The sequence below is a fragment of the Homalodisca vitripennis genome, chromosome X (assembly GCF_021130785.1).
Source record: "Homalodisca vitripennis isolate AUS2020 chromosome X, UT_GWSS_2.1, whole genome shotgun sequence".
Lineage (NCBI taxonomy): Eukaryota > Metazoa > Arthropoda > Insecta > Hemiptera > Cicadellidae > Homalodisca > Homalodisca vitripennis.
In genome coordinates, this window is record NC_060215.1 from 145,083,713 (window position 1) to 145,109,582 (window position 25,870).

The 25,870-nt window shown below is 33.6% G+C and overlaps 1 protein-coding gene across 1 annotated transcript in view; it reads right to left on the reverse strand.

The window, feature by feature from the left end:
* Positions 1-1,233: 1,233 nt before the first annotated feature.
* Positions 1,234-25,870, reverse strand: part of LOC124369970 (collagen alpha-1(I) chain-like) — a 110,276-nt gene continuing 85,639 nt past the window's right edge. Inside the window, exons 26-34 of the mRNA XM_046828204.1 lie at positions 25,037-25,252; positions 21,081-21,170; positions 20,468-20,593; positions 17,712-17,784; positions 15,646-15,842; positions 14,147-14,348; positions 11,941-12,113; positions 7,137-7,358; positions 1,234-1,935 (exon numbers count right to left, since the gene is read on the reverse strand). Coding sequence (XP_046684160.1) covers positions 1,789-1,935; positions 7,137-7,358; positions 11,941-12,113; positions 14,147-14,348; positions 15,646-15,842; positions 17,712-17,784; positions 20,468-20,593; positions 21,081-21,170; positions 25,037-25,252 — 1,446 coding nt within the window. The 3' untranslated portion in view covers positions 1,234-1,788. The remainder of the gene's footprint in view (positions 1,936-7,136; positions 7,359-11,940; positions 12,114-14,146; positions 14,349-15,645; positions 15,843-17,711; positions 17,785-20,467; positions 20,594-21,080; positions 21,171-25,036; positions 25,253-25,870) is intronic.

Genomic DNA, 25,870 nt, shown 5'->3' on the forward strand with positions numbered 1-25,870 from the left:
GACATATATACTATCATATGTTTCCTCTTTGTTCTATTCCTATGTTTCCCTCTTCTGTCAGTGGGAAATTTACCTTTAGTGGCCAGTTCAGTTGCAGGATAACTGTGTGTAATCAGCAACAAGAGCTCCACAACAAACCCTTATTCTGTCTTGCCCCTTTCCCTTTATTACAATTATTACTTTGTGTATATAAGAATAATGATTCATTTAGGGTTCTTGGTCTCTTGTTCTAGGCCGACCTCTATCCAAGGGCCAACAGAGAGTCCTCTTCATTAGCTTCAATATCTACCAAACTGCTTACACTGTTTTATATTTACACTTTGGTCCTGTTTCATAGATAGTACTCTCGAGTAATTTATCAGCATCCCTACTTAAACCTAGCGTAGTTCGTGTTTTGTTTATGATCCAAGAGTCACGTGACTTTCTTCATCACAGGAATATGTCATTATCGCTGAATTGCATTCAGAAGCGAAATTACACTAACTTACTAACTTCATACTGTATATTAGAGGTGAGAACACACAAAACAGTGCACTAGAAGAACAACACCACACTGCATCAGACAGCGAGCTAACTGATGTCAGCGCATGCGCAGAGAAGCAGTAGTTAGACGAGAAGCGTTACTGCTATGAGACATATTTTTTCACACAATTTCGGAATCTCGAACTCTATAAGTTTCTACATGACCATCTGTTACAACTATTAACGCGTTAAAAAAACATTTAACTATGCGTTTTTTGTCCTGAACACTTAAATTTTGTTAAGAATGTTTTATCGCGTTATGAGCCGAAAAAACTTAGATATTTATAACTCAGTACAGATAATCACAATCAACGTGATGAACTTATATTAAAAAAGTTAAGTAAAGTAATATCTTATTTTATCAGGCAAAGTTAGGGTTAAGAAGCCCTTTCTAACACTTAACCTAGAGACCAACGGCTTAAAGATGACTTCCGAACCACCAGCAAGGAGAGCTGCTTGCAAGGACAGGATAGCCCAGCGGCCACCCATCCAAGCAGCAACCACGCTCGACGTTGCTTCATCCGGTTATTTCGCGATAACCGCCGTACCCTCTACACTACGCCATTAGCAACAGGTATATATTACTTTCTATATTCAATCTCATGTCGAAAATAACAACATAAATATTCATTCCATCGGCATATAATCGTAATTTCAATATCTACAAAAGCACTCGTGTATGGAAATACGTGAAATAAAACCACAAAAACATATATTAATATACATTTATTAATAACAATGTAAAAAAATATTTACAAATTAGTTCTCATGGCAGTGCGTATGATTTACGGGGCAGTGACATTGGCAATGGTCTAAAATAGTTCTAGATCTTAGTCCACACAGCTTACTGACTTAAAAAAACATTCGAGATCTATTTTTATTTATATAATTTATTACATTTATTGAAGTTAGAATTGCATTATGCCACAGTCTTATGATTTGGTTGCACCTATGATTGCCAAACAAATCATTTTGTAAAGATAAATTTTAAATTGTCGGATGCATTAGGTAAAATCTACATTTTATTACATTGTCGGATGATGTGTATTTTCTTACATATCAAATTATCAAACATGTTATTGATTTTTCAAGGATATTAAATGTACAACTAAAAAACGAACAAGGTCAATAAAGTAAAACTCAACTCCCTAATGAAGAATAAGTAACATATGTTCAGTCTCTCAATATAAGTAACGAATGGTAAAAGTGTCAGACTACACTACGTCGATCTGTACGTGGTAAACCAATGTGCAGAGGGTACAGAGGCTACTTGAAGCAGGCCATTCCTATCTCCAGCCAGAAGCTCTGGTCGGACTTGCCGATGTCTCTGAGAGCGATGTCGGTGATGGGCAGCCTCAGTGACTTGTCCGTGGAGTAGCTGATCGTAGTACGTCCCCATTCTGGCTTCCGGGCCTTCGCAACAGAAAGTGGTCATCATTTGACAATGCTGTGGTAACGGGTGTTACAAAATGACCATTTTTTAAGACATAAAAAGTGTGATTCATTTTATTTTTCATTAGAATTAAAAATAAACATAGTAAAATACATGTAATAACATTATTAGTGATGAGATTATTAGTACAAGAAGATTTTCAAACTTATTAATATACTGTAACTACACAAATATAGGTCCAATTATAACTGACTAATCGATCACTGAGTATTTTTTTGTTATTCCAATGGATATTTGATATTTCGATTATCATTTAGTAATTCGCTACCATGCAGTATGTTTATAGTTATAAAGTGGACTTTGACCCTTGGAAGGAAATAAAATAAAATACTATAAAATATGCATTATCTTCTATAATATTGTACTGTATGTGTATTCAGTCCCATTTGTAGTTCTAGCTTTTTTCTCAGTGGCTTCATTGTTATGTTAAAGCTCATTTGTATTCCTGAGTAACACTGCCTTATATATTACCATTGTGTGTGTGTACTCACAGACAGTAGGAGGTCTAGTCGTCCCCTAGTGGCTTTATTGTTATGTTAAAGCTCATTTAGTATTCTGAGTAACACTGCCTTATATATTACCATTGTGTGTGTACTCACAGACAGTAGGAGGTCTAGTCGTCCCCAGTGGCTTTGTTGTTATGTTAAAGCTCATTTGGTATTCTGAGTAACACTGCCTTATATATTACCATTGTATGTGTACTCACAGACAGTAGGAGGTCTAGTCGTCCCCAGTGGCTTTATTGTTATGTTAAAGCTCATTTTGGTATTCTGAGTAACACTGCCTTATATATTACCATTGCGTATGTGTACTCACAGAAAGTAGGAGGTCTAGTCGTCCCCAGTGGCTTTATTGTTACGTTAAAGCTCATTTGGTATTCTGAGTAACACTGCCTTATATATTACCATTGTATGTGTACTCACAGACAGTAGGAGGTCTAGTCGTCCCCAGTGGCTTTATTGTTATGTTAAAGCTCATTTGGTATTCTGAGTAACACTGCCTTATATATTACCATTGTGTGTGTACTCACAGACAGTAGGAGGTCTAGTCGTCCCCAGTGGCTTCATTGTTATGTTAAAGCTCATTTAGTATTCTGAGTAACACTGCCTTATATATTACCATTGTGTGTGTACTCACAGACAGTAGGAGGTCTAGTCGTCCCAGTGGCTTCATTGTTATGTTAAAGCTCATTTAGTATTCTGAGTAACACTGCCTTATATATTACCATTGTGTGTGTACTCACAGACAGTAGGAGGTCTAGTCGTCCCCAGTGGCTTATTGTTATGTTAAAGCTCATTTAGTATTCTGAGTAACACTGCCTTATATATTACCATTGTGTGTGTACTCACAGACAGTAGGAGGTCTAGTCGTCCCCAGAGGCTTTATTGTTATGTTAAAGCTCATTTAGTATTCTGAGTAACACTGCCTTATATATTACCATTGTGTGTGTACTCACAGACAGTAGGAGGTCTAGTCGTCCCCAGTTCATGTACTAGTAATAAGATAAGTATTCTGAGTAACACTGCCTTATATATTACCATTGTATGTGTACTCACAGACAGTAGGAGGTCTAGTCGTCCCCAGTGGCTTTATTGTTATGTTAAAGCTCATTTGGTATTCTGAGTAACACTGCCTTATATATTACCATTGTATGTGTACTCACAGACAGTAGGAGGTCTAGTCGTCCCCAGTGGCTTTGTTGTTATGTTAAAGCTCATTTGGTATTCTGAGTAACACTGCCTTATATATTACCATTGTATGTGTACTCACAGACAGTAGGAGGTCTAGTCGTCCCCAGTGGCTCTGTTGTTATGTTAAAGCTCATTTGGTATTCTGAGTAACACTGCCTTATATATTACCATTGTGTGTGTACTCACAGACAGTAGGAGGTCTAGTCGTTCCCCAGTGGCTCTTATTGTTATGTTAAAGCTCATTTGGTATTCTGAGTAACAACTGCCTTATATATTACCATTGTATGTGTACTCACAGACAGTAGGAGGTCTAGTCGTTCCCCAGTGGCTTTATTGTTATGTTAAAGCTCATTTGGTATTCTGAGTAACACTGCCTTATATATTACCATTGTATGTGTACTCACAGACAGTAGGAGGTCTAGTCGTTCCCCAGTGGCTTTATTGTTATGTTAAAGCTCATTTGGTATTCTGAGTAACAACTGCCTTATATATTACCATTGTATGTGTACTCACAGACAGTAGGAGGTCTAGTCGTCCCCAGTGGCTTTATTGTTATGTTAAAGCTCATTTAGTATTCTGAGTAACACTGCCTTATATATTACCATTGTATGTGTACTCACAGACAGTAGGAGGTCTAGTCGTCAGTGGCTTTATTGTTATGTTAAAGCTCATTTGTATTCTGAGTAACAATGACATATATTACCATATCTCATAGATTAAGAGTGGTATTCTCCAATGTATTACTTTGTTGTTACGTTAAAGCAGATTTGGTATTCCCAGTAACAATGACATATATTACCATTGTATGTGTACTCACATACAGTAGGAGGTCTAGTCGTTCCCAGTGGCTCTGTTGTTATGCTAATACAGATTTGGTATTCCGAGTACCAATGTATTCTCTTTTACCTCTTATTCTATATGTATTAATATATTAAATACAATAGGAAATGGAGATTTTTTAAGTATTATAGTGTTTTTGTAATGAAAATAGTTACATATAATTAGTAAGTTTCCATAATACATTTTTATAAGAATAGTAAGTATATTTTATTGCTGGGTGCTAAATCCTTATTAATAATTTTTGATAATGTTTTTGTATATAAATTAATTAGTTAGTGCTTATTTTTAATTACTCGCACTCAAGGTAGAGCCACTTTTTGTTACTACTTTTTTTAGATGTTTTGTGATGTTGATATAAATCATGTCTACTCTAAGTACAAATACGCAATGCATATTTATTTGAAACCCTAAAGCTTTAACAGTATTCATTTACATTGTTATTAATAGAAGAGCCACCATATTCTTCAACAGTCTGAATTTGAAATCTTACTAGAAAATATAATTACAAGTGGTGATTCCTTCTACTACAGACAAATAGTCACTTAGAAAAGTGAAAGATTTTTAGGTTCTTTGTAAAGCAAAATAAGAGATCCTATATTATTAGCTTAGAACATAATTTAAATCAAGCAAAACAATAGTGGATGGCAAATAATATATTTAGAGTAAAAAATTAAAATAAAGTATGAAATATTCCATGGAACAAATGGGTGAGGAATATTAAATGACGGGTTCCAGTATGGAATTTGCGTTGCCTTATTGTAGCGATCAGTCTCTTGATAATAATTTTTTAAAGCAAGAAATAATATTCATATCGTGCAAGATTAGGAGAAACAAAGCACCTGGTTACGATAGAGCACCCTCCGCAAATTGATAACTTGGGACTCTGATGATCGAGGATCATTCACGCAAGGAACAGATGCGAAAAACGCTTGGGCAACCTCTGCTTCATCCCGCATCAGTTCGTCTCTAATTTTTAATTTTATTAGTTTAGGTGTGTTGTTTTATTTTTGATCATGACCAATGCTGTTTTTGAAACATTTTTGGAAGAAATACATATTTTGAGACGTCATGAGCTTTAGTAGCTTGGATTACTTTTCGATAAGTTGTTTTACAATTTCAAAAATACTACATTTCAAGTTTTAATTACAAATTTTACTGCATATTTGTAAGAGAAATTTCAGTTTTTCTCTTGAAACCAGTATTTTCTTTTTAATACAATTGTTAACTGCCTTTTTAGGTAAGCTTTCGTAATTTTTGTAGGACAGCATTATTTTAAATAAAAACTTGTTGGACTAAATTAAAAAAAAGTTCCATTGCTCCTCAGCAAGAGACAACTTGAGGAGAGCAAAGAGGTTTCAACCCTCTTATCGTTTTTTTTACTGATTTATTTTGGGCTCTCTTCGATTTGTGTTCCAGTAGTTACAGCCTCTTGGCCATAGTGGTTCTAGATTGTTGTGCTAACAACGGACACTGCAGCATTGGGAAGATTGAAGATGGCATTGTCGATAGCTGAATGAATTGTTGGTGTCACTCTCGTTGAAAATTTTACCAAACAAATCCAAGCCAAGGGATCGTAGCATGTCGACATATCGTGTATAGAATCTGTACACATAAAATATACACACCTGGTTATAGCCTTTGTGAAAGGCTGTTTTAAGATAAACACATATAAATTTACAGATATGCATTTTAAAGGGAGTCTCTGTTACGATAAATTACAAATTTTAAGAAAAGTCCTTATGCAGTTCGTATTATTTTGCTCTCTTTGTTCTACATTTATTTTGGGTTTCATTGTGGAACAAACTTCATGTACAAAGGGAGGCGGCCTATTTTGTAGAGTACACAATACTAAAGGTTTTAAATGGCCACTTTGTCGTGTTCTTTTAGAATTTAATTTTTGTAGTGTCGCTGTTTGTATTATGAACACCATTAATATGATATATACAACTTTATATATGATTCACCTGAATATTCTGAAGGTCTCCTCACTGCCTTTCTACCGTATGAGATAAATAACCGCCAATGATGTGCATATTCTGACTTAGGCCCTAGATTTAAATAAAAATATGTATTTTTATAAGGTACAATGTTTATTTACAAGGATTTATCAAGCCGTTCCATACTACTCACAAATCCTGAAGAGGAGGCTCTGAAGCAACCCACTTCGAAAGGTTCCTCTAATTTTACTAGGATTTCGGAAATTGGCCATCGTTATATGTTACAAACTGTGTAATACAACGCTTCCCACTTTCCCCTATGTTGATGTGACGTGTGATATTACTATTAGACTCCTTGTGACTTATGCTAGTGACTTGCATCCTGTGCAAAGACAACAAATACCAGGATTCATCTTCTCCTGTCTGGACAAGCAATTTTCGGGTATGTTTGATCCCTTTTCTTTCTCTTCTTTTTTTACTTTCTTTTCCGTCTTTTTTATTTACTAATTATCTTCCCAACTGACAAAGAGGATAGATTTCAATCCTCGATACGTTGTGTTTGTAACATATAACGATGGCAAATGTCCGAAATCCTATAATCCTTTCAAACCTTGCATCTTCAATAACCAACTTTAAACGAAGAATAACTTTTATTAGTTGACTGAGTTTATACCTGCCACCCCCAGTACTCACTCGACATTCGTCCTCGGTGACGGTATAGCGGAATTTGATGTTCCCCCGTGGGGTGATCTCAGCATCATTCCACCCCAGCAGCTTCAGCCCTCGCCGGTAGGTCTTGTGTTGTAGATCAAAGTAGCCCACGGAGTTACGGCAGTGGTACGTCAAATTCTGGGAAGCACTGGAGGACAGCAACTGCAGGAACCCTATCTGGTTGCTGTCTGCCTTGTAGTTGATCTGAGATAACAGAAATAGTAAGATTTAAAAACCATTGTTATAATACTTCAGGACTTATTTTGTACGATTGTTTCTACACTGTAGTTCAGTACGAAACGGTAGCAGTGGTTTTACGAATTAAACAGTTTTTTTACAATCTAAATTAGTGAAAACTTTATTGTATTCGACTGGTAAATACGTTAATTGTGTATTTCTCGTACATATCGAGGTTAAAACAGTTAGTGTTTCGAATATTTAATTTTGCTGCATACCACCTTAATTGCTCATTACAATTATGTGCTTACTTTGGATGTTTCTATGACAGTGATTCTATAGATAAGGATTCGTGGAATAAAACAACAAACTGGTGCTTCTACTATCCAAAGACTACAGTAGAAAGCCAATAGGAGAGTGGGAGAGTCAACAATCCAACGTGGTCTCAGCACCAGAACATGCACATCTTGAAACACAAAACCTTCAAACAAATAGAACAACTGAATTTGAAATATATATATATATATATATATATATATATATATATATATATATATATATAATTTTAAAATCATACAATAATCATAAACCAACAACTTTGGGGTTTTTTTAAATGGTACTTTACATTTTAAATAAGAGTTGAAAGTCAACTGTAAATGTAGGCCTATTTATAGTTAATGCAGGATTTTAAAGACGAAATTAGGGTTATGATGTCTTTGAGGGCAACGACGTAAAGGAGGCTTTCGAACCACCAACTCTCGGGAACTATAAAATCACTCAGCCAATGTACAACTAAGTAATAACATTTCGCGTTGATCCTTGATAGGTTTAACACCAATGGTTCAGAAATATTTTATTTTTAAAGCCAAATCGTATACAAACACAAATTTGTACTTTTAGCAGTATTTAGTTAATAAATTATTAATTTTATATTAGTCATCGAAAGAAGAGATTGGTTTTAGATCATAAAAAGTTGCAAAGTTTTCGTAAACAACAGAAAGTTAGGGATATTGTTTATCTTAAATTGGTGATATTTGTATACTCGTTAATAAATTTAATACACATGTCTAGGTGAATGTAGATCATTGGATGGTAACAATAAACCAAGATATCTTCATTCATTTTTTTTATTTTTACCTGATAACAGTTCACATTTTTGAACTAAGTTGCAGTTATTGTCAAACATGAACAATATAGGGAGTACCGATGGGCGAGCGGTCTAAAACGTTGGACTTTGGATCTGAATTAGAGATAGCGCAGGTGTAAATCCTGTCTGTGACCGTTGCACTTTTTATCAGTAACACCGATCTTGTACTGTATCGACTCTCTTCCTTATCCTGTTTGATAAGATCCTCGCACAGGCCAGTAGCCCATGAAGACGGGCAATAAGGCAAAAGGGGATCGGCCTCTGGCCGTAAACAAACGACGCTGGTTATCAGAAAGTCTCTGCTGTTAAGCGGTAATAACAAATAAAGAATTTTAACTTAGCCAGCTTAGAACTAAAACATTACACATAATATCTCTTTTTAAATTTTTACACCGCACGCAATATATTTGACTCATACATTAATAAACTCCCCCACCCACCCTTAAAGTTATCGGTTGCCAGCTTATGGATTACAGACAGTATTTTTGTTAATATGCATTTTAGAAGTATGATCTTAGATCATTAATTTTTAGTTACTTTATCTATAAATATAGTTCTATAAGTTATTTTCATAAAATCTATAGTTCACTAAATAAGAATTTTTGCGTTTTTTTAAGACCCATTTTTCGTTCTTTTCACTGTAACTTTTTTACCATGGACAACATGACAAAACTCTTTGCATAATGGTTTTATCACAATTTATACGTTTTCAATAAATGTAAACACGTCCATAGTTTTATGTAGTTATGAGTATTAAAAGCGAGAGTAAATGAAAAACACGTAGCCGAACGAAACCCCGTATACTCTGTCCGGCCGCGCGCCCGCCGGTTTATCAAAATGTTTGTGTCTTTGGGCATGAATTATTATAATTGAATTAATTTTTGCAATAAACTATCAGTGTATACATTATTATTAATTATACATTTCAAATATAAAGTTTATTTTGATATATTTCGAATACTATTATAGTACCACATGTAGCTATAATCTTTTTTTATTCTAATACTAATATAAACTATATAGGTTATTAATTTAGTATATAGTATTCTTATTTTTGTTGTATACAATAACAATATATTTTAAACTCATATAAAATAAACAAACGTAATGATCCTCAAGTATTGGATTATATGATTTGATTTCTTTGTATAATTTTCTGTATATTTTTAGACATAATTATTAATTGATTATTATCCCAAAACTAAAACAAAATATGTTAATACAAAAATTGAGTTTTTCTGTATACCCTTTTTTTGAAATGAGTTTATGCACTTTAATATATACATATTGTATATTATTTTATGAATTCTCTATATCATTTTGAATGAATAGAATATAATATGTTATACTTTAAGGTTAAGTTATACCCATTCGTTTTTGATCCTCTCATTTTTTGTATATAGTAACATTTTCTAAAGTTAAATTCTATGCAGTAAGTTTCTGCTCATTCAAACCAGACGTCAGGATAGTTCCTTTCAATGTAATTGAGATACATTGTTTGCCAACTTCCATACAAATCAGTTCATGTCACACTGTATATACATATAAATGGAATATATTTGTCTTCTGCATTCTTATTCTTCCCTTCCTATGTCATTGGCTAAGACATTGTTTGGCAGTCCTTTAGACTGATGGACTATATGGTTAACTTAAAGTATCCATTTTCCGAAAACTTATGATGTTGTGTCGCAAACAAATAAAATATATCTAAATATTACCAAAACGTTATTTACATTTTCTATAAACGACCACATGAGACTTATTGTTTGTGTTCGCTACGATAATAGCAAATATTTGGACTCCTGAAGGAAACTTATCTTATTTTTGACTTGAGAAAATATATATTCTTAAATATTAAGAAATATTTTGTCATATTTGTTATAGGATCCTTGGGATACAATACAACACGGCCATTAGGATAATCGTAATTTGTTACATGAGATGACTTCCGTCAGTAATATGTATCTTAAATACAGAACTGGCTCCTCCTTCACTCATTCCTCAAACAATTTTATAAAATTCAGTCTTTTCACGTTACTTTTTATTTTACAAACATCAAAAATGTGTGGTCTACATTTATGGTTGACGTAAAATTTTACATCACTTGTACTTTGGAACGCACACTTTTCCGGCTACACTCCTGATCTTATGTATTGTTCTTTAATTGATATTATAGCACTAGAATTTTAATAATGGTCTAAGTATGTATATATGGTTATAAGAAATGCGTAACCAAGCTTCTATTTACTTTAAATTGTCTAACGTAATTGAGAAAGTATTAGACAAAACAAAAGTAATCCTCTTAATCAATGTGTTGGATCAGTTGATTTGTATGGAAGTAAGTATGCGATGCATGTCAACTACATTACAAACATAGAATTTCAGTTCATAACGATAACACTCTCCAAACATATAGTTCGGTAGAGCAATCCGTTTGATTTTTGTAACAGTTAAAAATAAATGTTGTTTATATCGTGAAGATTACGAATGAAGTAATCAAATAAAGCTATAACTATGAGGGTAAGATAGGAATATCATAAAAGAACACAAGAAAACATATTCATTATTAATTTCAAGAACGTTGCTGAATGATTAAGGGAAGGTCATATAAAATATCCCCGGAACATAAACCTGTTTATTATTAGTAGTAATACTTCCTTTCTAATATAGTTTTAATACTTCGTTTCAAGTACTATAATAGGTTTACACCGCTCACATCTATAAACCAATCACGTGATTTAGAATTTATAACCTAATAATATTAATACATTATGCCCTAATGTATTTGTTGTAAATGCTCACTTCCTTTACAAAAAATTGCTTATTTCTAGTTTTTAATAAAAATTTAATATTTTTAGGTACAATAGAATAGAATTTATTATATTTGAAGATTTAGTTATATATATAAAATTATTTTTCATAACTTTTCATTAGTTTTGTAATTAATAATGGTTATCGGTCAAAAACTAAAATTTAATATTATTTATAGAGGAAAACGCACCTTAAAGTTGTATAGATCTGTATCAATATTTCAAATAAAACCATATATCAATTTAAATATTTTCTTAGAAATGTATAATTATTACTATAATAAATTTTGATTAAAACATTTAATTTAATTTTACTAATACACAAAAGAGTTAAGACACAAAAATTTAAATTTAACGCGACCAGGGTGTCGGACGGAGAGGCACGTTTTTCATGTACTCTCTAGCCGCTCTAAACTACATCAAACTATGGCATGTTTATATTTATGAATACCCTATAAACTATGCAACAACTATCACAAAAATAGTTTCGTCACTTTGTACATAATATTTCTTTTACCGTTCAATCTAAAATGACAAAGGGCACCACAAAGTAAATTTTCGTGCCTTATTAAGAAATGCTGAGTTTAGTTTTACTGGTAAAAGCTGTTTAAAATAGTTCCACACTTTTGCATAATCCTTCATAGGAACTAACCTTAAATCCAGGTTTGATCTCAGATAGCCACAGCTCTTGCTCTCTACCGACATGGGAAATCTGAGGACTAGCGGCAGGTTGCGGCAGGAGACAGGTTAGTTTGTTCTCCATGTCGCAATATACCAGAATGGCGTCCTTGATGTCTCCTTCATTAGGATCCAGCCAATACTCACCTGGTAAGAAATGGAGATGTGAACAACTGAAGTTAATTTAACGCTAAAAAATGATAAAAGTATATTGAAGTAATGCTGTAATATCGCTGAAAAACCACTATGTTACAGACAATTAGATAATTTGGACTGCTCCATGGTTGTCAAAGCATCAGCACTGTAACATCCCAAAATCTCCTCATGGCCTGAAACCCAACAAACTTTGTTGATCCTGTCGAGAAAAAGGAAGCCACCTAGAACAGTCCAAATAAGGTTACAGCTGAACACACAAGAGTCCAACACCTCATTACTGCATGGCTATTATTACACATATTTATTATATTGCTCTTATAGAGTGGACGAAGATTCGCAAAAGCACATTGAATAATGATGAAGACCTCTGGTAAGACAAATATAGATCAATTAAACGTTTGAATCATAAGTTATCTCAATGGTCTCATCCAGCAGTTCCAGTGTTCATGCCACATTTCTTCTTACAATCACCAAATAAGTTACACCTGATGGTTAAGTGTAACTTCTCTCATATCAACCTTCCTCAGAGTCACCACTTACCTTAAGAGTTTTTCAAAGGAAAAATTTAATCAGGTATCATGTGCAAGAACATCGTCTCCTTACAGTGAGAGAGGACAACCTGTTTCCTTCGCTTTCCTCCGGAGGTTGTCCAGAAAGTTAAGACAGCATTGTAAGGCAACACCTGGAGTAATTGAGAAAACTCTAGTGATTGCCATGTAGACTATCCTCTGAAATCCTGTCCACCGCTTCATTTACATTGAGCCCTATTGTATTTGGACTTAATCAGCTTAACAACTAACAGTCAGTATTTAGGTGTAACTAGGTTCTTCCACGAGGTACCCAAAATACATTCTTCTGGTCTTTAATTCGAGACGTTGCATGATACACTCCTTAGTAAACGGATTATATCAATTCAGACTTTATTTGGAACTGATTGGTGTAGCAGATTCCATATATGTTTTAGCTATAAATATAAAATATGTTTTTGTACTAGGTATGAAAAACTATGGATTATTCCTTAGAAGATGGTTTAACATAATGCATCTTAGTGTTCAATCGGGGAAATAGTGCTTGTTTTACTAGTCAATCAGTAAAGAACTACTTATTGCCTTGGTACCGGAAATTATTATTTTTTTAAATCAATATTGTTTATAATTATAAAAAATGTTTAGTGATTTTCTTTTTACTGAAACACAATCTCAAGAGGACCCTTTTGAATGTGTTTTGAAATGTTGCCAGCTAAATTTTGAATCAGATATATGAAACAAAAAACTTTGATTAAAGGAGCTAAAGAACATTTCGGGTCGAATGATGGATGTAAATGTCGACGGAGATATCCTGCTTCAACTTTATTTAACGCGAAACTCACTAAAAAATATAGAATGTTTTTCTCTAACTTCCTCAAATTTGAAATTTTGAAATGGACCATTGGAAACTGAATCAGAGGAATGTTTGTTTTGAGAAGTCTATATGGATAACATCGTTTGACTAAGACAATCTAGAATTACAATTTTGTATTGGAGATACTTGGAAGACTTTTTTACTGTTGTCCAATATGGAATTTGAGATAGAGTAGTCATTATTTTTAAAATCGAGAGCATGATATTTTGTACTGGCGATATTCAATTATCTTAATCAGTTCATTCATATTAAGAGCCATCACAAGTGATCGAAACATACCGTGTTGCGTGAAACAATGTTATAGGAATAACGGATTTTCTTGACTTCTCAGAAGAAAGCAAGTGACGCATCATTTGGCATCTAGTTGAAAGTTAGTCTTATCTGCTTTACCGCAATTTTAAAATTTGGAAAGTGAACAAAAGAGCAGATTTCAGTCCTTGAAATGTCGTGTTTCTTCTTAGCGATCGTAAATGTCCGTAATTCCCTTATCTCTTCTGATCATTTATCGTCTGTAGGGACTTACAACATAGGGCTTTTATCTTGAGTAATAGTTGCCCAATTTTATAACCAAGAAACACTACAAGAATATCTTTAAATAATACACAAAGGTAAAATTTACCGACCATTGGCCAAGGTGGGATAGGCTACTGAAAGGTCTCTGCAAGTCTTTGCTGGGGCACTCTTAGATCCATCCGGTTTCTTGAATCTCTCAAAACTTGCTTTCAGTTGCTGATAAGCCTTCTGTAAGAGGGCACGTCGCTCTTCTTCTGTGACATCATTGCCAAACAGTCTCGGTGGTTCATCCCCGCTGAGTGGATCCGGACCCTGCATCACAGGTGAGAGACAGAGGTTATCACAGATTGCAAGTAATCCTACTGTGATACTGTGAGACACAAAGTCCACAAATTCTTCAGTGTTCAAAAAAATGTTTCAGCTGTTACCAAACTAGAAAGCAGAATATTTTATCAAAATTGATAAAAGGGAAAGATTTCAATAGATATAAAGATTCCATATACCATATACCACAACTAAACACAAATTTCTATAGAATCAAATATGTCCATGACTTTAATGGTTTTTAGTCCCTCACATTACTCTGCTGTAGCCACTGGCTGGACTTGGAATTGGTTTTAGCCAACATTATTATTAGAATTAGTGGCCAGCATAGAATTTGATTCCAAAAACTAATTCTACTCTAGTTGGTTATAGAATATTAGAAAATTTAACACGTGTAGAAGTTTTTGAACATGGGATAGCCTTATTTGTGTACAGTAGATATCCTATCCAATACAATGCATTGTGTTCTGCAATGTTTTGGCAGATCAGTTGTACATATAGTGAAGTGTATCTTTAATTCAAAAAGACACAAACTTGAAATTGAGTATGTGTATATTCTTCAAAATCGAGGATTTATACAGGCGATTTGCACTTAACTTTCACTATTTATTGTGTCCAAAGTAATTTCAATAAAGTGTACAACGAATTTAGTTTTATTTGCATATATTATACATATATAATATATGCTTCAAGATATATAATCAGGAAATACAAGATCCAAAGAACTATTTCAGAATTAGACAGAACATTTTTTTTTGCCACAAGACCCTCTACACGGTAGTTATTTTTTTTTTGCAATATAATCATTTTTCGATAAATATATCTTTACAGTTATAATTTATTGTATTTCCGATCTCGTATTCTATGGACAATATGAATCACAGTTAGTTTAGAATACCATAAAGTAAACAAAAAATACGGTACCTAATACAGTGAATTAAATATTTACTCTTTAAACGTAACAATTACTCTGATGGAGGATTTTATTTGACAACGGTGGTTGGCACCATACAAAAATAGTTAGGAATATAAAGGATGCATATTGTATGTATGTGTAAAATTGGTGAAAAACTAGGCAGATAATATTTTTGATCTTGAGTTGGAATCTTCTTTCGAGTGGGTTTAAATTAGACACAACATAAACTTATACTTCATTATACTTAGATTTTTAACGGCATACAGTATTAATTGTTTGTAACTACAACTTTATGTTCTCTTGATTCGTTTTTTAGTAAATTCTATTAATTCTCATTTATTAGTCGGTTAATCTGTTAATTTAGCATACTTTGTTTGTCCCCTGTTCCAGAAGGGCTGCCAGAGCCGCGGCGTCGTACCCCAGTGGTTCCCCAGCCGGTCCTGGTGGTCCTGGTGGTCCAGGGATACCGGGGGTCCCATCCTTGCCCGGCTCTCCTTGTGGTCCCCTAAGTCCATGCGGTCCCGATACACCCGGAGGTCCAGGATTTCCGTCTCTTCCAGGAGTACCTAAAACCAATGTGTATATAACAAATTTAAGTTTTTTGCTAATTTTTCTAGAAAATATTTATTAATAATTTATGCTCTTAGATCAAATAAAAACAGTTAGTAAACTCCTTCAATACGTAGAGGGATTACCGTGAAAATATTCATAAATTATAACAAGTACCTGATGTTTTAAGGAATATTAAAATGGCATATGAGTTTCTGGAGAATACTCTAATACCCCATTTTTGAAAGTACTCGTTTTTATTTTTTGGATTCTTATTTAGAACTGAATATTGTGATTATAATTGTGTTAGGTGCGTCGAATCAATAAAATATCAAAATAAATGTTGTTTCAGCGAAATTCTGTATTCATTACAAAGTATATTACTTATACTACAGTAGTAACAATTCATTGCAAGAGTTATTAAATGTTAGAATATATTAGGCAAAAGGATGAGTTGGAGATAGAGAGCAGCACGCTGAATTCTAATCGGCGTTGTAATATCGCGGTGCAAGGTAGAGGAAATAGCACGCTGAATTTTAATCACCGTGGGAATATCACTGTACAAGGGAGAGGAGTATAGTATTCTGAATTCTAATCGCTGTGGAAATGTCACGGTACAAGGGAGAGGAGTATAGTACTGAATTCTAATCGTTGTGGGAATATCACGGTTCAAGGGAGAAAGTATAGTATTCTGAATTCTAATCGCCGTGGAAATATCACGGTACAAGGGAGATGGAACATCAATCTGAATTCTAATTGCCGTGGGAATATCACGGTTCAAGGGAGAGGAGTATAGTATTCTGAATTATAATCGTTGTGGGAATATCACGGTACAAGGGAAAGAGAACGGCACGAAGAATTCTAATCGCCGTGGAAATATCACGGTATTGGGGAGATGGAACATCAATCTGAATTATAATTGCCGTGGGAATATCACGGTTCAAGGGAGAGGAGTATAGTATTCTGATATCGGTATGCTTTGGAAATATCACGGTTCAAGGGAGAGGAGTATAGCAGAAGGAGGATCTCGACAAGAACGTGTGGAGAATCTAATCGCCGATACAGAGAGATATCACTTCGGAGCGGCTGTATAGCATTCGACGTGGAAATATCACGGTTCAAGGGAGAGGAGTATAGCATTCTGAATTATAATCGTTGTGGGAATGTCACGGTGCAAGGGAAAGAGAACGGCACGAGGAATTCTAATCGCCGTGGAAATATCACGGTATTGGGGAGATGGAACATCAATCTGAATTATAATTGCCGTGGGAGTATCACGGTTCAAGGGAGAGGGGTATAGCATTCTCAATTCTTATCGCTTTGGAAATATCACGGTTCAAGGGAGAGGAGTATAGCATTCTCAATTCTTATCGCTTTGGAAATATCACGGTTCAAGGGAGAGGAGTATAGCATTCTGAATTATAATCGTTGTGGGAATGTCGCGGTACAAGGGAAAGAGAACGGCACACTGAATTCTAATTGCCGTGAGATTATCACGGTTCAAAGTAGAGGGGTATATCACGCTGAATTGTAATCACTGTTGGAATATCACGGTTACTAGGGAGAGGGAATATGACTCTGAATTCTAATCACCGTGGAAATATTAGGTCAGAGGGAAAGGGAATAACACGCTCAATTATAATGTACGTGAGAATATCTCGGTCGGGTTCGTCTGCTCAAATATCTCTATCAAAAGAAAGCACATCATAATTTTATACTGATAACTCCTTCTATTACAACTGCTTCAATTATTCAATTTCATCGGATACATATAATAACTTATTCATTAGTGATTGCATCTTTACGTTTTAAACATCCATTTAGGGAAAGAATGTGACGTGTTTTACAGATTAATATGTTAAAATAGATTATTAAAATTTGCTCACCCCTAACACCGGGTTCTCCATCCTTGCCAGGCAATCCAGGAGGTCCTGTCATTCCTTTGTCTCCAGGAGGTCCCTGCGTTCAATAATTATTAATCGAATATGAAAATAAGTTATAAATACTACGCATATTAATACGAGCATGCCATATTGTTTGTCTCTCGCTGCTTTGAAGACACTTACTCGATTAACAGTGTATCTCGTTTATACCACAAACCAACTTTATATGCTAAATATAAACTAATAAATAAATTCCTAATTAAGTGACTCGAAGATCACCTCAACCTTTCATACCCCAGACAAAGTTTAACGCCTTCAGTGCGTAACGAAACATGTTTGGACAGCCGGGTTAATAATTAGCTGAATACGGTTTCCACAGTCAAGGTTTAAAACATTCAAGTCCAGAGTATTAATGAGTTAAAGTTTCCACTCATTTTCACACTCCTTAGAAAGGTTCTTAAAGAGTTATATACAGAAAACATCCCTGTAGCCGATTTGTTGGCCACTTGAAAACAATGAAGTCTTGAGTATAGAATAAAAAATTCTCGTCTCGTATGAACGTTTCTAATTCCTTGTCGAAGAATATAATTCGTTCAAAGTGTAAAGATGTAATAGGATAAATCAGAAACGTCTCGAAATAATGACAATTTAAAGGCATACTCTGAACCGTTTGCTACTGATAAATCATGATCATGCAAAACTGTATAAAAGAGCAAGTGTACCAGAGTACGAACAGCAGTAAGTCAGAGTTCCGTTATGGACATCGGCTCCAGCCAGCCCCGTAAACTTTCTGCCCACCATCGAAAGGAGTTTCCTTTGTACAGCCGCAATTGCTTCAATTCAATTAGAAACGTCCAATTTGATACAAAACTTCATTCGCGTGTAGTATATCAGAACATATTCTGCACCATATATTCGTGCTTTCTTTTGATGCTACTGTAAACAGGCCAGTAAAGAGATTTGGGACTTAAGTTGGATTATTTTTATGAGTAACCATGAACCCACAATTTTGCTACAGTTCAACATCTTATAGTAGAATAAATGGCTTATTATAGAGTTAGATGGACTTCGGCGATATTTCTACATTAACGTTGATGCTTTTTTCGATAAAAATATCTTTTCGGAACCATGAATACTTATATTCCAACAATGGCTCTATATTTCTTCAGAAGGAGGACATATCTGGAATCAGCAAACATGAAAAAAGGTTTTATTCAAAGAACGTATTATTTAACCAGGTGAAGCTTAGGGCTAATAAGCATTTTCTAACACTTAACCTGGGGACCAACGGCTTAAAGGTGACTTCCTAACCAACACCAATAGCCGGGCAGGCGGACTGCTTGCAAGGACAGGATTGCTTTAATAGTTACTCATCCAAGCAGCAGCCACGCTCAATGTAGCTTTATCCGGTGCGATAACCGCCGTACCCGCTACATTGCACTGCTTCCAACATTCTAATTGATGTAAGCATCCCAATAAACTAATATCATTTTACCTATATAAATAACAAATTAATAATACTATTACGGAAAAAGAGAAAAGGCATACTTTGGAAAATTGTAGCTCTATAATATGTTTTATATGCAGAATACCTCATAACCCACACCATTTTTTTAATGATATTGACTATAGATAGGAATATTGAAAAGTAAGAAATTAAAATTTAGAATTGCAAGCAAAATTTCCAACAAAAATGTTAAATCACATTAAACATTGGTGAAGTAGCTTGATGCATAAATAACTTTTGAAGTTATCCTGCTATTCTCTGTTTGTCATGGGTCAACTATAAAATAACATGGCCTATTTAATACCTAGTTCTTTCCAACTTTTGCTGACTGTTCATTTTTTTATTTCATACATGTCAAAATTTCAAAATTATATGCTGTTTTTGTATGGTTAAATTCAGTATTTTCCACGGCTAGTGGGAAAATCACCAAATAAATTGCTGTTGTAAAAAATAACAAAAACATTTGGTAAAGTTTATAAAATTCTTATTATATTTTTCATTGTTTTATCTTTAGTATACGTGGTATTACTAAGCACATGTATTTTAATAATTAAAATGACACATTCATTTATATTATTTGTGCACCCGTGTTTTAAAATATACTTTATGAGACTTTTATTTAAAGGTGATTTAAATATTTGTACAAAAGTTTCGAAACATACTATTACAAATTGAAACAGTGTATTCGTTTATTAAAAGTTTAACTTTCATCTTATTTTGCCAGGGTATTGGATCGCTGTCTTCAATTAGTATAATTTTTTTAATGTACATTATGAGCATATACACTTATTTTCAGTGCTTCACTTCAATCATTGGTACTATTATTTTGCTAAGGCTGTCGATTTCAATACTGTTGGCAGCCAAATCTTGTATTCCACACATTCTGATTGATATAATACTTTTCAATGATGTTCCATTCTGCGGAGACTGCAGATGTTTCATTGAAAACGTTTTGAAATTTTGAACTTGATTTCCAGTCCTGGAAACTTGTTTCATAGCCGTGGATATTATCGAATGAGCAACGATAATTTAATACGTTCTTGTTAGTTAAGGAATTTTCACCTAAATTGTATACTTGCTGTTTCTAGCACATATTCCTTTTTTGTAAAATATACACTGTTTTTGTAACACAGTTCAGTCGTATGTTAATAAAAGAAGCAAATGAGCTAATAAAGGCTCGAGTGTGTAGAGGTCACCTCTGAGGATGCTGAAACGTTATTATAGACGGTAAGTAATTAAAAGCGTCTCTTACCTGCAGACCGGGCAGTCCCTGAAGTCCATTCAGGCCTCTATGGCCCTTAACTCCTTTGGCACCAACCTCCCCTCTCTCACCCCTGGCCCCTTCCGGTCCCGGAGGTCCTGGCTTCCCTCTTTGTCCCTGTTTGAAGGAAAACAATCAATTGACTTTAGAGGTAGTAAGTCATCTTTGCGTTTTACAACTAAGCCGACTGTATCGTTAACCTCTTTTAATGAGAGAACCAATAAAAAAGTGTCTTTCTGACAAAATAGAAAGCTAAAACAGTAATTTTTTCTCCGTAGTTGAGGTAAATTTCATTAAAATGTGAAATTTTCTTAAAAAAATAGCATTGCTTGAGTGCCTTAAAAAGAAGTTTGATTATTAAATATGGCAATTAGAAATAAAATAGTAATTTATACTAAATTAATTAATCTCAGTTAAAAAGTTTCGATAAAAATTAAAACTAATATTAAATTAACCACTTAATTGAGCTAAAAAAATTTCAAAATATTTTAGTATGGTAGTCTATTTTTATCTTTCTTATTCGTACAATTTTAATACCTACCGCTTTAATAACTCAATTTTTTAAGAACATTTAAAATAAAAAAAATAAAAATAAGATACGTACAATCGGACCCTCGACTCCTTGAGGTCCTGTTTCTCCTCTTTGACCCCTCTCGCCAGCAGGTCCTGGGGGACCCGAAGAGCCTGGAGGACCCTAAGAGAATAAAGAAATTATGTATTGGTATTTCATAACTTATAAAATAAAAAGAATCAAACGTAGAATCTGGAACAAGAAAAAGGTTCTGCTTAGCATTTTTAAATCAAATAAAAATAAGTAAGTAAAAAGGTAGTTAAAAAATAGTTAATGCTAGCTTATACTACTCTAAATGTAAAAATTGTATAATGGATCACTTGAATTCAAAACAATGATCAATTTCTACTTCTGCTGATGTACTTCCAAAATGTATTCGTTGAATACCCCCTAACTAAAGCACCATGATATCATTTCCCAATGTTCCGTAAACCGTATAGAACATTTGAGCAGTCTTAAAAACATTCAATACCTATGTATAAGTTAAATATATTTCACTCACATTGTCTTAAAAACGGTGAGGCCTTAGACCATGAAACTAGGCAAAAATATTCTTTATAGGCTTTTGCTGTGTGCTATGACAGGGTTTTGGAAAAATGTAACCTGTGGGTATGTTGAATATTTTAAAATGTGTTTATATGCAATTTTATGATTGAACTGACCATTCCTCACAACATCTTTTAAGCGTGATAATTTTAATATCAATGGTCATTGAAAGGATTATCTCTTATTTTATTGAAAAGTCTTCTTTAAACTTGAATACGTGAAACAATTTGGCATTTGTTTTTTGAGATGGTTGAAATTATCTTCCCTCGATAACCGAAGAAAAACACACAATTTATGGAAGCAAGTGATTTCACCTGAAGTTGGTTCCTGTTACCTAATGGTAAAAGTTTATTTGGGCGTAAATATAAGAGTATACTTTACCCTGGAAAACTTATTCATTCCCGCAATTACTTTAAGGGAATATTGTTATATTTAGTTAATTTATTGCTCGGAAGCCTAAGGTAAGAAAAGTTCATAGCAGTCGCGGTTGTATCATCTGGAGCCGCGATTAGACATGGTGGAAAACTGCAAATCTGGCTTTTAAGTTGCCTCTTGATGTACAGATTCAAATTTGAAACAATCTAGAAAAATCCAACTCCGCCCAAAAGTTCATCTAGAACGATAGTCTGGAACGTTGGCCCATAAGAGAGGATTTGAGGCTTTGGACAGGACACTCCAACACATACTGTACGTAGCTGAATGCCAATTATGGTGGGATAATGTTGATGGATCTCTAATAATGTTGCTACGAAATGCCATCCCTCCTAAACTATGTAATGGCTCAAGACTAAAAGTTAAAAATTTGCACTTAAATTAAACTCTGTTTTTCAGTGAACACAAACGATTTCTTCCACCGCCAGTTGTGTGGGGCCTGCTCTCGAATAAGTTCTACTGATATTCATGGTGAATCTGCAAAGCGAGCTTGAAAAATATGTTGTGTACAGGGAAGTTTCAAGACAGTAAACTTCCAAATATCAATCGCTAACTCATTTATTACAGTATCCAATGCATAGCAATAGTTGGCACATAAAAAACTAAGTGAGACAATTTTATGTTTTAATCCCATAGTAAGCATTGTTTATTAAACTGAATGACCTTAAATTATTTTATAATGTTCCTAAAAATTTGTATTTTTACAGAAGTGACATTATAAATTGTCATATGGAAACTTTAGATTAGCACACAACAAAACATATATCAAACATAATCATGAGTTGAGAGGTACGAAATAGGGTTATATAGGAACACAGTTTAGTTTTTCGAGGGATCGGTTAACGAATTTGTTTTAAAGTAGGAGTAATCAGTTGTGCTAGTTTTGATGGATTCAAAATAAAATGGTTGTAAAAGGTTTAACAATACCAAACGATATATTTTTACAGGTCATATATTTTTTAGCCTCTATCAAATTAAGTCAATCCTCAAACAGGTAAATAATAGTTGTGCTACTTATTATGAGATAAATAGACTAGAAACAGTAACTTTCAGATCATTAATCATAAACTGAAAAAGTTTTTTAACAACTTTGGAAAGGTTTAATGGAAACTTCATAACTATCCAGCTTCATAATCGATTGTCATTATTTTAAAGGTGTTATACTGACTTTTTTATTTGGAAATGTCCCATGATAAAATTTGAGAGTTTTCATCAAAGATTTTTAGTCTACTTTTAGACTGATAAATCCTTTTCCTCAAAAAAGGGCTGGGGTGAATTCCTAGAACATTTTAAAATTAATTGTTGTTACATTGTATGTTAATTATGGAAATAAGTTAAATCAATCAATCAAAAGCCTTGATCATATATTTTCATGAAAGTAAATTAGACTTATTGGCAATTCCCGCAGATATTGCATCTATTTGAAATGCAGACTGCCCTTCGGTCCTCACCTTCTAATGCCTTCAGAATGTTTCGGAAATGCGACCTGAACAACTGTCTTTGATATGCTAAATAGCTCCAGTTGCTGAAAGGGAATGGGAACATCTTACTCAAAACTTTGCCCTTTGAATTAAAATTCGGCTACTTGTAAACACGAATAATTTATCAGTTCAAGGGCATAGGAATACTTCATATCTGAAGGTTTTATATCTAACGTGAAAAGTATTTAAATTGTCATTACAGCCCTAACTAATCATCTAAATTAAACTTAAAATAACAGGCTTCATTTATAATGGTAGTGCTTCCATCTATATATATATATATATATATATATATATATATATATATATATATATATATATATATATGGAGATGTATTTGTAATAACATGGCTGCTTTTCGGAACTTTGTTGTTTAAATGAATTTTCCTTTACATCTTTATTAACAGTTATTAAATGATCTTTAATGGCCATAGAAAGCTGTTGATCCTTTTCTCAATAGGAGTATATTATAAATTTCCTTTTTTGTTTCAATGGTCCTTATTTTTATTATAACCTTTATTTTTGTAATCACACTTATTAATATAACAAAAGTAATATATTTAAATATTAGATTCCATAACATGACCTTGAATCATTGATTTTAAACATAGTGTGAAAAGCTGCAACAATTTCACATTTTCTATTTTGTTAAAAATTACCATAATCCGTGTTTATTTAGACCAAAACGTAAACGAAACCTTTATCATGAAGAAGTTTAATTCTTCGCCTTAAATGCTTACTCTGGTTATCCATAGAATAGTCCTGCATTGTACTCATATTGAAATGAATCCAGAATAGATTCAACAGATCGAATGAATGAATAAGTTGTTATTATTATTAATTCCACTAGTTTATAATTGTATTTTAATCCGTAATATATCTACTATTTATTCTTCTACGAATTTAATACATGTACCATGAGCAATAAAGCTATTCAATTCTGTCACTATTCTGTTGTACAGCAATAATTCGCAAAATTCCTATTTTTGAGTTGGCTATTATGTATTTTTGGTTTCACAAAACTCTGGTGCTGAATTGTGGAAACCCGAATTGTTATCGTAATTTTCATAATTATGGAATTTCCTTACGAAATTATAAAATAAAATACTGCATTCCGTTATTGCATTTAATACTGCATTATGTAGCAATACAAAATCTATGACTAATAAAATTATTTGTAGAAAAGTTGGGATGGTCATTCGGCACAAAATCGGGTACGTAAACTGGCGGTTGAACTCTGTAATTATATTGTTCCGCTGTACAAGACTTAAAAATAAATAACTACAATAAAGAATTTATTTAGTTGAATATATGTTAAGTTTACTTTATTCCAGCCAGTTCAATTTGTTAACTTAATTTTATTTGTTATCTTTCTAAATGGATTTAAATTTTAAAGGTTTCTTAAGCCTTTTAATAAGACTGTGGTATTAAACTGGTAGTTTTATCTCTAAACCAAACTAACCGAACACGGTACATTGTAGGGGCTATGAAGACACATGTTTACTTTGTTGTAGATCTGGAACAACTCACCATAAGGCCAGGTGCTCCAGGTGCTCCAGGATTGCCAGGAATTCCTACAGGACCCTTGTCTCCAGGCCGACCTGATATCCCTGGGGGTCCCATCTTCCCACTGGGACCTTCAGGACCTTGTTCGCCGAGAGGTCCTGGAGGTCCTGGGTTGCCCTGAACACCCTGTGGTCCTGGAGCTCCATCCGACCCAGGTTTACCAGCAGGTCCTGTTTCTCCCTGAAAAGAGACATTTTCTTGTCAGGTCAGATTCACTTACCATTACTTAGACGAAGATATAATAATCACTAACGTATAGTAATTATATACATAAATACTAGATTATACATATATTTTATGTCTACATATTGTTAACTGTGTAATTTGATTACAATAGTCTACCTAATATTTATTATATTACCACACGATATATTAGTGATAATAATTCATACTTTAATCAAAACTAATACTTTTTGTCATTGTGATAATCGTCTTTAATTAATCTGTTTATGGTAGACAATCTAGAGTTTTCAAACGTATACTGATAATTATAAACTGATTTTTATAAACAACCTATATTTGAGGAAAGAAGTCACCATGTATATGATCTTGAAAAGTAACATACAATGACGACATATACCATCTATATCATCTATATTTGGTACATAGCTCAATGTTTATCTTTGGTCATTAACATACATGTATGTTCTTGATCACATACACTACCGTTTTCAAATTCGATGCATAATAATATATACATTTAGTATTTATGTTCTGAAGGATTAAACGTAATTATAACTTTGCTAAACTATAAAATTATTCATACAAGTTGTAAACTATATATTGAAGAAACACTCT